At 37.4% G+C, this 14,534-nt stretch overlaps 1 protein-coding gene and 1 long non-coding RNA gene across 8 annotated transcripts; both read left to right on the top strand.

The window, feature by feature from the left end:
• Positions 1-246: 246 nt before the first annotated feature.
• Positions 247-7,915, top strand: LOC147499615 (splicing factor PWI domain-containing protein). Of its 7 annotated transcripts, none has more exons than XM_086561383.1 (16): positions 247-399; positions 480-569; positions 650-772; positions 850-1,017; positions 1,100-1,171; positions 1,262-1,441; positions 2,070-2,131; positions 2,258-2,305; positions 2,497-2,553; positions 2,676-3,158; positions 3,244-3,369; positions 3,474-3,725; positions 3,823-3,961; positions 4,050-4,247; positions 7,036-7,290; positions 7,374-7,915. In XM_086561383.1, the coding sequence occupies exons 1-6, from the start codon at positions 379-381 to the stop codon at positions 1,322-1,324; spliced, it is 537 nt and encodes a 178-aa protein (XP_086417509.1). In that variant the 5' UTR covers positions 247-378; the 3' UTR covers positions 1,325-1,441; positions 2,070-2,131; positions 2,258-2,305; positions 2,497-2,553; positions 2,676-3,158; positions 3,244-3,369; positions 3,474-3,725; positions 3,823-3,961; positions 4,050-4,247; positions 7,036-7,290; positions 7,374-7,915. The 7 variants fall into 7 exon arrangements, with proteins under 7 accessions (XP_086417509.1, XP_086417508.1, XP_086417511.1 ...); XM_086561382.1 differs by having other exon boundaries at positions 1,317-1,441; XM_086561385.1 differs by lacking the exon at positions 2,070-2,131 and having other exon boundaries at positions 3,814-3,961.
• A 543-nt stretch (positions 7,916-8,458) lies between these two features.
• Positions 8,459-13,453, top strand: LOC147499616 (uncharacterized). Its single transcript, XR_015195962.1, has 2 exons — positions 8,459-8,594; positions 13,229-13,453. It is a non-coding gene; the product is annotated as an uncharacterized LOC147499616 (long non-coding RNA).
• Positions 13,454-14,534: the final 1,081 nt, after the last annotated feature.

The raw sequence follows: 14,534 nt of genomic DNA on the forward strand, positions 1-14,534 counted from the left end.
CTACAACAGTTAGTCAACTCAGTTGACTGTGGTTATGTTGCTTGCTCTTTTGAAATGGCTAGTATACTCGTGTGAGTGTGTTACACACGTGCTCACAAGCAAAGACTAAACTCTAAAAAATCCATATAAAAACTCACGTGCATTTGCCCACGTGCCACCGCCTGGGCTCCCGAACAGCATCAACAATTGGGCCTTCCTTGATCGAGTTCCTTTGGGCCCAAATAGAAAACCAGCCCATTACTAATTCCCCCTCCCATATCCCAAAACCAAACCCTCATTCATTCCCACAATCAATTTTACTTTAAGAGATGATGACGATGCACATTCCTTACTTCTAATATAATTTCCCCAAATCCCCTCTCTCTCTCACAAACAAGCATGTCAGGCGGTTTCTTCAGGGTACGTAATAATTCATCTTTATAATATTATACTATATTATAAAATAACGTTTACGTAAATTTTCTTTTTATTATCTCTAGGGTACGTCAGCGGATCAAGACACACGGTTTTCAAATAAACAAGCTAAACTATTAAAATCACAGAAATTTGCTCCTGAATTGGATACGCTGGTAATTTTACATTTATTCCTCGATATTTATTCATTTATCGAAATAAATTTTGATTAATTGATTCTTATTATTGATTGTAGGTGGATGTGAGTAAAGTGAGTATGGATGTAATTAAACCGTGGATTGCGAATAGAGTGACGGAACTTCTTGGTTTTGAGGATGAAGTTCTTATTAACTTTATTTACGGCCTTCTAGAAGGAAAGGTATATTTTATTCCTTTTTTTTTACAGTTAATTTGTTTTTTTTTTTATGGTTTTTTTTACTATTTTAGAATTTGTAGGTTGTTAATGGGAAAGAGATTCAGATTCAGATAACTGGGTTTATGGAGAAGAATACTGGAAAGTTTATGAAAGAGCTTTGGACTCTTTTACTTAGTGCGCAGAAGAATGCTAGTGGGGTTCCGCAGCAGTTCTTGGATGCCAAGGAAGAGGAAATTAGGAAGAAGAAGGTTTGACGAATAAATACAACATTAATGTTTTGTTTTTTCGCGTTTTGTTGTTGTTGGTGTTTATCTGTATGTTTTTGTGTAGGTTGAGTCGGATAGGATTAGCACTGAAATACAGAAGAAAAAAGAGATAGAGCAAGAGAAGCAGAGAAAGATGGTATTTATATTTGTTCTGTGCCGGTTTTTATATTTATAGGAGTAGGACTTTTTTTGTGTTGACTGCATTTGTGTTTGTTCTGGCGTTCAGCTTGCCTCTGCAAATTATTTGGGTTCATGTCCTTCTTTACCTCAAACTACTGTAGGACGATGAGATTCGTGCTGCAAAGGCTGTGGCTGATGCGTCTAAAGTGGCTCTGAAGCATTCTACTGCTCAACCTGAAGATGACAAAGGATCTGGCGAGCGGAATGGTTTGAGAGGCAAAAACAGGTTAGAACACAGATTAAGTGTTTCTTTTTTCTTTTATTAGGTTTTTTTTTGCATTGGTTGTTTAACTTTTAGTTCGTGTTTTATAATATATTACATTGTTCTTGAAAATAGATATGTTGGTCTTTTGTGTACTATGTATTCGATTAATCCGCAAATTATGAACCATAGGCCATCACTGTTGCAGTGGAGTTTGGTTGAATTTTACTATGACAGACATCCCCTGTCGTTAGCTGTTTATGTACGTTCAGCAGCTAGACATACATGTTGATGCTCCTTTGATACATAGATCACCTGATTCATTATACAAGTCAAAGTTAGTTCCATGAGAATCGAAACAATGAATGAAGAATTCATGTCATTAGTTTGTTGTGAGTGGACGAATGTTTTGTCAGCTGTTCTTGTTCATGATTTAGCCTCATGTAGTTAGCAATGAAAGCAAACTACTGAGTTGATGTTGTTATGACTTGCACCATGTGATGGTTCCGGTTTATAATTTGCTGTTGGTTTTCAATCCTTCCCCTGGTTTGCACTTGCAGTAGTTTTCGCACTATCAGACAATTGTTGCTGTGGGATTATTTGTTCATTCTGTTCATTAGTTTGTCAGTAGTTCTAATAAGTGTTCTTTCAGCATGTAGGAGTTTTTCATCATTGATATTCTAAGCATTTGCTTTTTGCCACTGGTGTTTTGAGGTAAAAGTCGGTTGTTTTGGTTGGTCACTAATTAGGATGGGCCATAGACATTTAACACTAAATTGGTAGTATGCATCTTTTATATATTTTTCATAGACAATACGTGGTTCCCTCTCATCTTTTCAGGAGTTCTAGGTCACCAGATTCAGCAGAGCATTCCTCTTCGGCTGATCGGTACTCACTCCTTCTCTCTATTGCCTCTAATCATTCAGTTTTTATTCACGCTCTTCCAATTGTCATGTGTTTGTGTTGTAGTGACCTGATCTAGATACACTGTGCAGTCACATCTCTCTCTCTCACTCTCTCTGTACATGATGTACTAAAAATGTTAAGTTCATATGTAATCCTTTCTGTTCCTCTTGCAGAGTCGCCGCGTTCTAGGTCAATCAGCAAATCATTTCGAATTCCAGGAGTTATTCAGAGTATATTTTTTACTTCTCCTTTATTCAGTGCCATAACACTACTGTGTCCATTATCTAATTTGCTTTAATGACTGTTGACGTGCCATAAGATTGACATTGATTTTCTTCTGTTTTGATAACAGCCAGAGATCAAGGAGTATTTCTAGATCTCCCCAATCGAGAAGGCGATCCATATCACCTGATAGGCGGTACCGTTCTCCCTCTCTTCGTCACAAGTATTCCCCACGGAGATCTCGGTCACCCTTAAGAAGGAGATCACCATACGTAAGGCGCAGATCACCCTCTCTTAGGAGACGTAGATCACCTTCTCCTCGGAGACGTAGATCACCTTCTCCTCGGAGACGTAGATCACCCTCTCCTCGGAGACGTAGGTCACCTTCTCCTGCAAGACGTCGATCTCCACTTCGCTTGCGCCGTAGGTCTCCTCCTCGCCTACGTCGCAGGTCTCCTTCCCCTTTTCGACGGAGATCACCTATTTCTAGTCGTCGAAGGTCTCCATCACCTCGGACGTGAGGTCTCCATCCCCTGTGAGGAGGAGATCTCCTCCTAGATCCCCAATCAGCGCCCAGAGGTTCACTATTAAGCTCTCCTAGGCGAAGTTATAGGTATTTGACATTTGTTTACTTGAGCTATGTTACCTATGATTCATTTCTGTGTCTTTTCATATTTGATTGAATTGCTCATGTTCAGGAGTGGCAGTCCTTTTAGGAGCCGAAGCCCTGCATATCAGAGGAAGAGGAGCTTGAGTAGGGATGACGAGGTTCGAACTAATGGTGTGCAATCAAGGCGATATAGTGATGAATATGAGTCTGATAGGTAGCTTATACTACAATACCTTTGTTATGATGTAGTTTGTTTTGGTTTTTGAATAGCAGCTTTTATAGAAATTTCATCTGCTGAAACTGTTTTGTTTGGTACAGGGCGCAAGGAAATAATTCTCCTGACCAGATTTCTGAGAGAGAGGGCGTTAAACAATCTGGTGAAGGACGCAAGGGACTAGATCCTGTACCAAGTCAACCACCAACATCTTTGAGGTCACCCCAGCGGGAACCGAGAGATCGAAGTGATGTTCGGAAGAAACGGTCTGGTTCGTCACCCACCCGTGAAAGTTCTCAAAGTCAATCGGGGTCTTCATTACACACAGGAGGATCAAGTCCTCGTAAAAACAAGAGGTCTGCATCTTCACATTTATACTTTTTTTTTATAAGGCTGTTTCAGTCCTTTCCTGTAAGTTCTACACTTATTTCTGTTATTTTGAAGGATTTTCAGTTTGTCTGAGGGTCCTATTAGGAATAAGAGGGAGGGTAATTTACTCTGACAAGGAAAGTCCTGCGAGGGAAAGAGGAGACTTGGTTGCGCTTAATGATGGTCTTGAGGTAGCTAAACAGGATGGAACTCGCTACTCGAGGTTAGATACTTCAGTACTTCTGTCCCTCCTTTATTGCTTCGAACTTTGATCATTGTTTGAAACTTCTGCATATTATCAAATGTTTTAGGGCTAATGCGAGACAGAGAGCTGAATCTCCTCATAAGAGAATCACGCATTCACCGACCGCGGGTGGTCGAAACATTCGTAAGGAGAAATCCCATATCGAAGAGTATTTGCCTGAGCGACCACGCGGCCAACAATTAAGGGAAGTTGAGGATTTTCTAGATGACGTAGAGATACAAAGGGATGATCGAGACAAAAAGAGGTATGGCGAAATAAAATTGTAACTGTAAGCTTACATGATTTAGTGAAGAGCCCGTAAATTGCTATGAATGCACAGTTTCACTAATATGCAGGCTTCTTGTTTCACTAATGCACGGTTTTTATTTTGTGATGAATTCCACGAGTAAGAAAAGTATTGTGGTGCTTTTGTTTTTCACATTACGAATTTTTTTGACCGGACTCTACGTATTAAACTGAATGTCTGATGCTTAGGTTCATCATGTGATGAATAATAATTTCATTGGTGAATTGGTTGAAACTTGAAAGGTTGCTAATTTGTGAGTATTAATATTATCTTTGTCTCTAATTATGGTATTGATGTTGTTGTATCTGGTTTTATTGTTCTATATTATCATTGTTGTTACTCCTGTTGCTTTTGTTACTGTTTTCGTATGTGAGTGTACCCTGTTTATGATTGTGTTTGTGTTAATGGTTCTATGGAATTGATGAACGTGGTGCCCAAGTAGGAAAGATGTCGTTTCTAATAAATCATCTTAATTTTGTATTATTTCATAGATGCCTATTCTATTTCTTGTTTGCCAGTCTTGATGTTCCTTGTAATATTTCTTGGGAGTATAAAATTTTGTAGTTTTATTATTAGTTTGCATGATGTGATCATCTGGAGGATGTGACAGTCATAGGAAGATGAGGAATTCCATATATAAATATTTTTAGTCGTGTAGGAGGATGGGGGAGTCCGTGAATCATGTTATGCTGTGGTGTTCAGTTTCTCGGCTTTTCACTTGGGTGAGCTCTAGTAGGGTGCTTGGATTTACATATTGTCGTTTTGGTCCTTTCCTTATCTAGGTCTCTGACTTAGGTGCTTCTACCTTTTGCAAAATTTTGGGGTATATGGTTTGAATGGAAGCTACACACTTTGAGGGAGTTTCTGTGACTGAGGGGGTTATCTTATCTATCAATGCCTTTCTATTGTGGGGGTCGAAGTTCTTCAAGGACTCAGGAGTTTGTCCTTTTTAGCATCGCCTGGTTATATGGAACCGCCTTTTGTTCTTTGACGAAAAGTGACACGACCGTTGTTTAGATTTGTATGGTTGTTTTGTTTTATCATGTAAATTTAGGTACGGTTCATATCATTTGAGATGATTTCAAGACTTTTTTTTCGAGATGAAAGAGGTTTTGTTGCTGCCTAGTGCCTAGTATGCTTTATTTTTCAAAACTATTTTAGAACTGGTTGGCTATTTAAGTATGGTACTCCGGAATTCATTACACAATGATGAGATTACTCATTGGTGTTGCTAGGATCGGCCACATCTATTTTCAAAGTATAGCATGGTTTTTATCAAGTAAAATGTCCGAAGAAAGAATGATTAGTACTGGTCGCTAACAAAAGTGGCTAGTACATCATGTATATTAAGTATCTTCATTCTGTAATCTAATGAAGGGGATTCACGTTTATAGAAATCTAGTTGTTTGCCTGCTATGAAAATAATTAGGATGGGTCTGACTTTTTAGTTATATTTTAGTAATGTAACATATCTAATTTCCAAAAAGAAAGCAAACAGTCTTAGAACACATACTTTATTTAAGAAATTTCAGCTGTACAGCTCTTTTTGTTTGTTATTTACTTGTATTTGGTCAATAATGTATTTCTAATTACTAAGATACAGAGTAATATCTGTTAGTAGTTGCCTTGTGAAATTGGTACTTGAAAGAAAATTTAATGTAGTAGTTATTTGAACCCAACAACAACATCAACTATTAGTTCTTCAAAGAGGGTAACCTCACGAGCGCACGGCCTTGTTTTTTAGTGTCTCCCTTTTACCATTAGATCTTAGATTTGCTTCTTGATAATAAGATATTGAATTTGGTTTGTCTCTCCTTAAAGGGCAAACTTGGAAAAAGATGAAGAGAGAAGCGAGAGAACTATATTTGGTGAGGAAAGGGCAACCTGTAATCCTTAGTGATGCATTCAATTCAAAGTGACACAGTGAGCAATTTGCCTATTTCGCCAATTTTATTTTTTTCGGGTTTGCTGATTGGAAATGATTGGGTAGTGATGGGGTTTGATTTTGCCCAGTTCTAATCATTAGGGTAGAGGAATTGAATTTGGAATTGGGTATCAGAGAGATAAGAAAGTTACAAAGCTGAAGTTTAAGGGAAAATATCAAGAAGAATGGCAGTAAAGAAGTCAAATTTTGATATAAGCATATAATAGAAAGAAGACATTCTCTTTCCTCCTTTTGTCACCAAATATTGTTCTCTGTCTATTATTTTTTTTCTTTCAAATGTGCCCTTCCAGGAGAGTATAAACTCAAATTCATTTATTATTCTTGAGATGCAAATCTGAGATTTAATGGTAAAATGCACCCTCAAAAGCAAGGCTGTGAGGGTACTGAAGAATTATTATTGTTGGGACTATTATTTTTTGTGATTATTAGTAGTATCATCTTTATTTTTGTTGTGATTACTATTATTGGTATGTTAGTGGAGATGTTATTGTTATTACTACTACTGCTATCTTAATAACAGTAGTTATTAAAATAAAACTTAAAATACATATTGCTACTGTTCCTCTTATTGTAATTATTAGAATTGTGCATATTGTTATTGTTAATGATTGTTATTATCTTTGTCTGTCTGTATTTGTTTTTCTGATTGTGTTTGTTTCTCACTTTAATTTTATGTTTATGTTTGCAACTTCTTTACCCATGTATCCAATAACCTTGTCTTTGTTTTTAATAACCTTATGCTATGACATTATTCTTCGGTCTTTATACAGAATTGTTGAGTATTGTTATTGTACTTGGCAGTGAAAAGTCATCGTTCACGACGGGTCGCTCTATTAGTCCTGAAAAGTCACGCCTTACGATGGAGGAAGTTGCATATGGTCCTGGTAATACGAAGGTCGAACGGTCTTTGCCCAAAAATGCTCCCGATGAACATCTATCCATTAAGCAGCCAAGTTCTCCTTCATAAAAAAAGTTAAAGTACAACATATACAAGAGATAACAAGCTTGGTGAGATGAAGCATCACCGTTCACGCAATGTTCTAGAAAGTGGCTTAGGTGAGGAAACATTAAGTTGAAAGGAACTAATTGAGGAGGGTTAATTGTTTTTCTACTAATGGAACATCTGTTTCTTGTTTTAGATTCTGAGAATGACAAGAACAAATCAAAAGACATGGAGCGGAGAAAGCATAAGAGGAAGGATAGACAACACATTTCTTCAGATGATGACAACAGTTATGACTCTCATATGGATGAGAGGAAAGAGTCAAAAAGGAGAAGGAAGGAGGAGAAGCGATTGTGGAAAGAGGAAAAGCATCGGCGGCGTGAAGAGAGACACCGTAGGAAGGAAGAACGTCGTGCCGGGAAGCAAAAAGCCAAGACTAAGGAGACTGTGACCCTGCCTTCTGATATTGAGAAGAACCGAAGTGATGACTCTCTGCCAAGTGGCCTTGAAGAAATAGAGTCCGTAAGAGAAAAAAGTTAGAGATAGAGCTGCGAAAGAAGGCTCTTGAATCTCTAAGAGCAAAGAAGGCTATAAATTCTTAAATCATATATTCTGGCCTTGGAACATATGTGTTTTCCTTTTTCTTTTTAATTTTTGTTTTTCATTTCGTAGTTAATAGCACCCCTGATATTGAGCTACTTTATTGTTTTTAGAAATGAGATACCTTGTCTAGTGTGATTTTCTCTTATTATAATGCATGATTGTTTAATGTAGTGCGTGTTTACTGCTGGCAGTTGAACTGGGTAAATGAGGATTACTTGATGTGCTACTTTCCGCTGACCTTGCTGCTAGAATTACTGGTAAAAATTGCCTCCCCTTTACTGGGATGATTTATATATGTAGGATAGTAGGATTTTTTTTATTTATTTGCGCAGTCCATATTATCAGCAATCAATAGATAATTAGAATCGTACTACTAGGGTTATGTGCCATTTTCCGATGAGAGAACTTTTAGATGCTCTATGATGTGCTTAGTATTCTTTTCAATAAAACTTTAACTTGGAACTTGTTATATTACAAAAAAGTTGATGCTAAATAATAAAATAAAAATCTGCTGAAGGTCTGGATAGTTATGTTTAATGTGAATTATGTACTAAATCAGCTTTGTGGTTGATGATAGATGAGAATACTTCTAGATGACTTGGTTGAGCAGGCCTTGTGCGCAAACACTTTTTGAACAACAAATCAGGTGAATTATCAAACATGCTTAAATGGGCTTCTAGAATGGCGAGTCCAGTGTCGGTTGCCTAAAACTTCCTTTCCATACAAATACTGTTGAAGTATCTTTTGGTTTAATCTCTACATGGTTGGCAGTTTGACAGTTGCTTCGGGGATATTGTTTTAATATACACCAAAGGTGAAATAAGCTTCCGACTCATCCTGTCTTGATCTTGATGTCAGCCATTTTATCTATGTGGAGCCAATCACCATGAATGAATTGTGCTGATAGGTTCTGTAGAACAGTAGAAGCGTATGTGACTTTATTTATTTATTTTTCCATTTCCTTTTTAATTTTTAATTTTTTGTTTGTTTTGTTTGTTTGTTTGTTTGTTTGTTTGTTTGTTTGTTTGTTTTCATCATTAGGCACTGTTCTTGAATGAAATATTTTGATTATTAATGGTGATAGAAGCGATTGCATTGCCATAATCTCATTAAGCATGCTCATATAATCGAAATTATCTGGCGAAGTGTCGTTACTCATTAGTTTCAATGGAAGACCATCTAGGATTGTTTGTAGTTATATGGATGTCCAAGTCGAACTCCTTATAGTTGTTGGTGTTTGCCAAAGAATCTGGACTTTTTCCAGAAGACCTGAATTATACGTTATTAAAGGGAGTCTAATCATTGAGTTATCCTTGTTTCATAAGTAGTTCATGCAGTCCTTCATTTTCCTTGTTAACATTTTTACTATTGTTATTGTCGTTATAATCATTCATTCATCATACATGAACATCAATTGATCCAACTTTATTGAATTTGATTATATTTGGTGAATGAGAGGGGAGAATGGTTTCCCAGGTAAGGCAGTTTTCTAACAAATGTTGAAACACCTTTATCAACTTCTTAGGTTTACAAGACGAGGGATTCTAACAATTGTCTGTCCCCCTATGAACCATTAATATATCGAACAGATTTTCACTTGCTGTGAGGGGTCACTTTATTTTACCGATATTGAGTAGAATGAGGTGTAAGACCGGGTATTTTTCAGAATATGATAATGATAAAGAGTGCCTTAAGGATATCCACTGTGAGGGGTATGGCTAAGGATCTTAGAGCCATAGGGAAGGGAAGATCCAAGAACTCACAGAGGGAGGTTGATGCATTATAGGGTTGTCAACCCTTTGTTGTTGTCCCACATTGGTTCAATACTATTAAGTGGTTTTAGATGTTTCACTGCTATTTTGGTGTTTTTAGCATAGGATATTTTTAGGTTTATTTTTTAATTCCGAAAATTAGTTATTCTTACTTATTTTTAACTTTAGAAAGCTAGTTTCTAAACTCATTGGTTTCTTTAGTTATAAATTGAGTTGTAGGCCATTGGCCATACTTAATTGTTGATTAATAAACTTTGTGTATGTGTGAGAAAGGTTTTCTCTTTGTGTGTTCTCATTTGCATGGTGATTACAAGTGATAACTTGTCATCTCCTTCTCAAATTTGTGGGTTTCAAGTCCGGTTGTCGCAAGACAACAGCCGTAGTGGCTCACAAGCAACCAATTAAGTGATTCTTCAGCGTCCACGTTCATATCCTTATTGCACACTAGTGCATCAGAGGTTCTTCATGTGTGCATTTTTAATATAAGATATTTTGTATTAGTTATCCTTCAAGGTCCGTCGGAGTGGTCGAAATCTCGTAATGTGGGCTGGTAGCAATTGTTGTGAGTGGCTCTCCGGAGGTGAACTGTTCAGGTTGCTTGGAACACCGATTAAGCAAGGAGAGGGAGTAATATGGTATCTGAAAGCCATACTTTAGAATGGAATATAAAACCAAAGGAGAGCAAAAAATAAATTTCTGTTTCGTAAGCAATTACCAAAAAAGGTAATTGAAGGGGTTATGAAATAGACTAATCATCAAAAATAAGAAGGAAGCGAAAGTGGCGGTGGAAAGTGGCTGCACCATTGCAGGCCCATTGAAGAGAGAAATTGTTCTTTAGTGGTTTTCAAAGATGCAGGCCCATTGAAGAGAGAAATTGTTCTTTAGTGGTTTTCAAAGATGACGGTTGATTACATATGGAGGAAAGCAAGGGAAAGGTTCTTGGTCAGGGTTTTGATTGCTTAGAAGATGGAAATGCTTGTTAAATAAAGGATTGTGTTGGCTTGCCTTCTAAGGTACAATATTTGTTGCTTGCACAATTGGGATTTTTTGAAGGAACAAATTTGGCGTTTTTGTTGCTGTAAGTCTGTTTGTTGGACTTTTTTATCAGATTAAGGTTTGGTTTTTGCTCGATAAAGATGGCATAGGGCTACTAAACTTTTTTTTTTGAGATTTAGGAATATTAGTAGTCCACGTTGGACAAAGGGATGGCTACTGTTGAACTGATACTAGTATATTTTTTAGGGTTTTGTTTTGGTCATTACTTCTTTTTGCAAGTGAGGTCTTTGGCATGTTTGAAGTTCAGAGTTGGAGGATGGCATTGAGTAGGGAAGAAAGACAAAAGGGCTGCAGGTGGAGAGAGGAATGACGAAGAGTCTCAAGGCAACTATTGATGAGAAGTTGATCTAAATTTCATGAGGTAAAACATATGTTCATAGGCGACTAGCTGGTCCTCTCTTTCTTTATACATGAAGCTTTACTGCAAGTCGTCTGCCTTGTAATTTGAGGGGCGGGAGCATGAGGTAGTTTTGCCACATCAGCGGATTGCTTTTAGCTTTTAGGTGCATTTTAAGTGGGCTCTGCTTTTCCCATGGGGCAAGGTGCTTCCTATTTTATGGCCTCCAAGCCTAAGTGTTGACTAATCCTCTGTGTTCAAGTTGTCCCCAAGTACTGGTTCAGTTAAAACCTGAACCCTAAGTTACATTGTTACGTGTGTGTGTATCCCGACACAGATACGAAGTGTCTGACACAACGATATATCAGACATCGAGGTATATCAAATACAATATGTGTCTAATCCGACACTGACACGTATCCAACATGGATTTTTGCTAAAATATGGCATGTCCATGTAATATAGAAACTGCTCTAATTAGGCTAACTACCAGAAGCAGAGAGAGTAGAACTGCAATGGTTGGTTGGATATGTTTTGGTCTTTAGCGTGGCAGTAGTGTTTCAAAGATCCCAAGGAAATTTACTGTCTTAGTAGTCATAATGTTATTTTCCTGCAGTGCAAGTGTTAGGATTCTGCTCAGGCCTTTTCATTTTTGAGATCATATAGTTTGAAGACCATCTCTGGCATGTAAGATCATCAGTTATTGACTGTCTAAAGTGGTAGTCTCAATGATATGTGGCAGTAACATTTTGAAGATGTCAAGGGAATTTGCTATGATCAAGAGTGTGTTTGATTTGTTGAAATTATTCCCATAGGGCCATAGGAAACTTCCATTCTCATGTGTAGGAATACGATCGAAATCTTGATTTTTTTTGGATCTTTACCACTTAAATAGCTCAGAGGCATGAGAAAGTTCAAGGAGGTAGTGCAATTGACAGGGTTTCGGGAGGACCTGAGTTTCTCAGCCGGAAAAGTTCCGCCAAAGACTGATGAACTAAGAAAATATCAAGCTAATAAGACTCCACAAATGGATTCCTACGAATGAAACACACCCCAAGTATACTTATCATCCTATTAGGATGTTTGCCTGAACTCCTGGAATGCGAGGTAGGATGTTGCCTTTAGGCCTTTTTATTTTGAGCTCATGTTTGAAGATCCTCTTGACAGTAGGATCATCAATGATGTGACTGGCTAGTCTTATCAATGTCATTAGATGTTGATCCTTTGGACGGCAGATATGCCATATACGCTTTGTGTTTAATAGTCAAAGCGCCATGCATCAACCACTAACATTTCTACCATTAGGTAAGCCTTGAGCACTGGCAAAAATGTTGCATAACTGAAAATTCTGATATGGATCAGGTCTTTTTTGTTAGAGAGTAATGCAGAGAATTGACTGACCTGAATCCTTTGTTCAGCTGATTCTCTTGCAGCAAGGACTTCTCTTAGACCAGGGCTGTAAATTGCAGGTTTGAGAACAGAAAAGAGAAACTGTTAGCTTTTTGACCACCTTTCGATCTTGGAGTGCCTCTTTTTGACCACCTCATTTCCTTTTATACTTCCCGTCATGGTTAGTTTGGTGACAATGGATCTTGGAGTTGTTTTCTTTTGACGAAACCAAAAGTAATACTTTAAGCATCTTGATCTTTGCTTCTTCATATTCATGTTAAGGTATCCTTTGTCATATTCTTTGTCTATTGATAGCATTGTCAACTTTTGGTAAGTGTTTTTTTGTTTTGTTTTTTGCATTTGTGTTTTTTAAAGTAGAGTTTATTAGAAAGGAAGCGCAAAGCACAGTATCTTTGTCATTAACACCTTAGAGGTGTGGAAATTTCCCATGCATTTACACGTTGGAAACGTTGTTGCTACATTTGTTGATTCTTCAGATTCATGTTAAGGTATCCTTTGTCATATTCTTTGGTTCTATATCTATTTATTTGACAACTTGTTCGGCTGCCTTCCACGTACCCTTTTTTCTTTTCTTTTCTCCCTTCAATTTGCTAGTTTTTCCACTGCATCTGTCTAATCCTTATTTCTCATTGTACCATTTTGCTTTCTTTTTTACTTCTGCGACGACTTCTGGATTCTAATAGTAATTGATGTCCACTCCTTACTTGGGCTTCTGAAAGAAACTGTTATTAGTAATATCTATTCTGCTTGTCGAACGAGTGATTTGTTTTCACCCACAGTGGAATTGCAGGTTTCCTTGTTACAAGTCTTGTAGTTGGCTGTCTTATCTAAGAATGATTCCTGAACTTCATTATTCTACAATGTGTTATACAGTTTCATTGTTGCACCCTGAAGTTATCTTCTGACAACGGTTATGAGTCCTTCAGAATCTATTTTACTTTATCAGAATGATTGTGTTGAATTACTTGGGCTCCAATGTTGTTTTTCTGGACACCTGTAATATGCAAAGCTTTATGCTGGTTAGGGCTACTAAATATTCCAAGACAACTGAAGCAAAAATCGATACATAGGAAGAAAGAGGAATTGAAACCCTTAACAGGGAAGAGGTAGCAGGGTTTTAAGAAATTAAGACATGTAGTAGTCTTGGACAGAGGTAGTAGGATTATCCATATTCAAATCAGTCATTGTATTCGAGTTTGCTTTAAGGGCGGCAGAGGTTGATAACGTACTAAATGTGGTTAAGAGTTATGACGGGAAAACTTATACAACCATGCTAAATATTCCCACTTTCGTGTATTTGCACTTCAGCAGTCTTTGGTTATCTTCGCCTTTGGCGAACCAAATGGTATGTACCCTATGTTAAAACCCCTTAATATGGTTAATATGCACGCTTTTCACTTTGCTGATAGGACATCGTCTGCCATTGATAGATGTATTTTTAAGAGGGACGACTGATGCTTTCTTACAATTCCAATGTGTTTTGCTTACAAATTTCTTCTGTTACAAAAGCTTCTCTTTGAGCAAACTTTCAGAACTGTAGTACATGAATAAAGAAAGTTTAGGACGTGGTGGCTAAGTCTGAGTATGCAGACACTGGTGTTCTTTTCAAATGTGTTGTACTAATAGGACGTGTACGTTTTTTATTTCATGAATCTATCCCTGAATTTGCTCGAGTCTGAAGTCCTTTTCTGTCTTTTGCTAACCACACCTTGTTTATTAACTTTAGTCAACATCACCTGGAAGTCTGGAACGCAATCAAGGTTTCCAGTGAAATTTGATAAAGGACCAATACTGATTAGCCTTAAGGAGCCACTCATAATATCTTCGGTCTTCTTACTAGTCCATCCAAAATGTGCATTAAAACTGATACCAGTTCTTGTAATAGAGTTAACTAGACTCTTCAAAGACCAACTAAGAGAGAAACCATCCAAAATGTGCATTAAGACTGATACTAGTTCTTGTAATGGAGTTAACTAGACTCTTCAAAGACCAATTAAGAGAAAATGGGTTCTACACTTCTACATGGGGCTAAAACAGAGCTAGTTCCGTCCACATTCCACCACTAGGTCATTAGCAGTTATTCGTAAGCGTGAGAGTTTTGTATGTTTGTTTTAGATTTGTTTTCATTTCTCTTTAAAAAATGAGTACCTGGTTGTGTCAACCAAGGCCCAAAATATTG

Source organism: Coptis chinensis, chromosome 5, assembly GCF_015680905.1.
Source record: "Coptis chinensis isolate HL-2020 chromosome 5, ASM1568090v1, whole genome shotgun sequence".
In the NCBI taxonomy this organism is placed as follows: Eukaryota; Viridiplantae; Streptophyta; class Magnoliopsida; order Ranunculales; family Ranunculaceae; genus Coptis; species Coptis chinensis.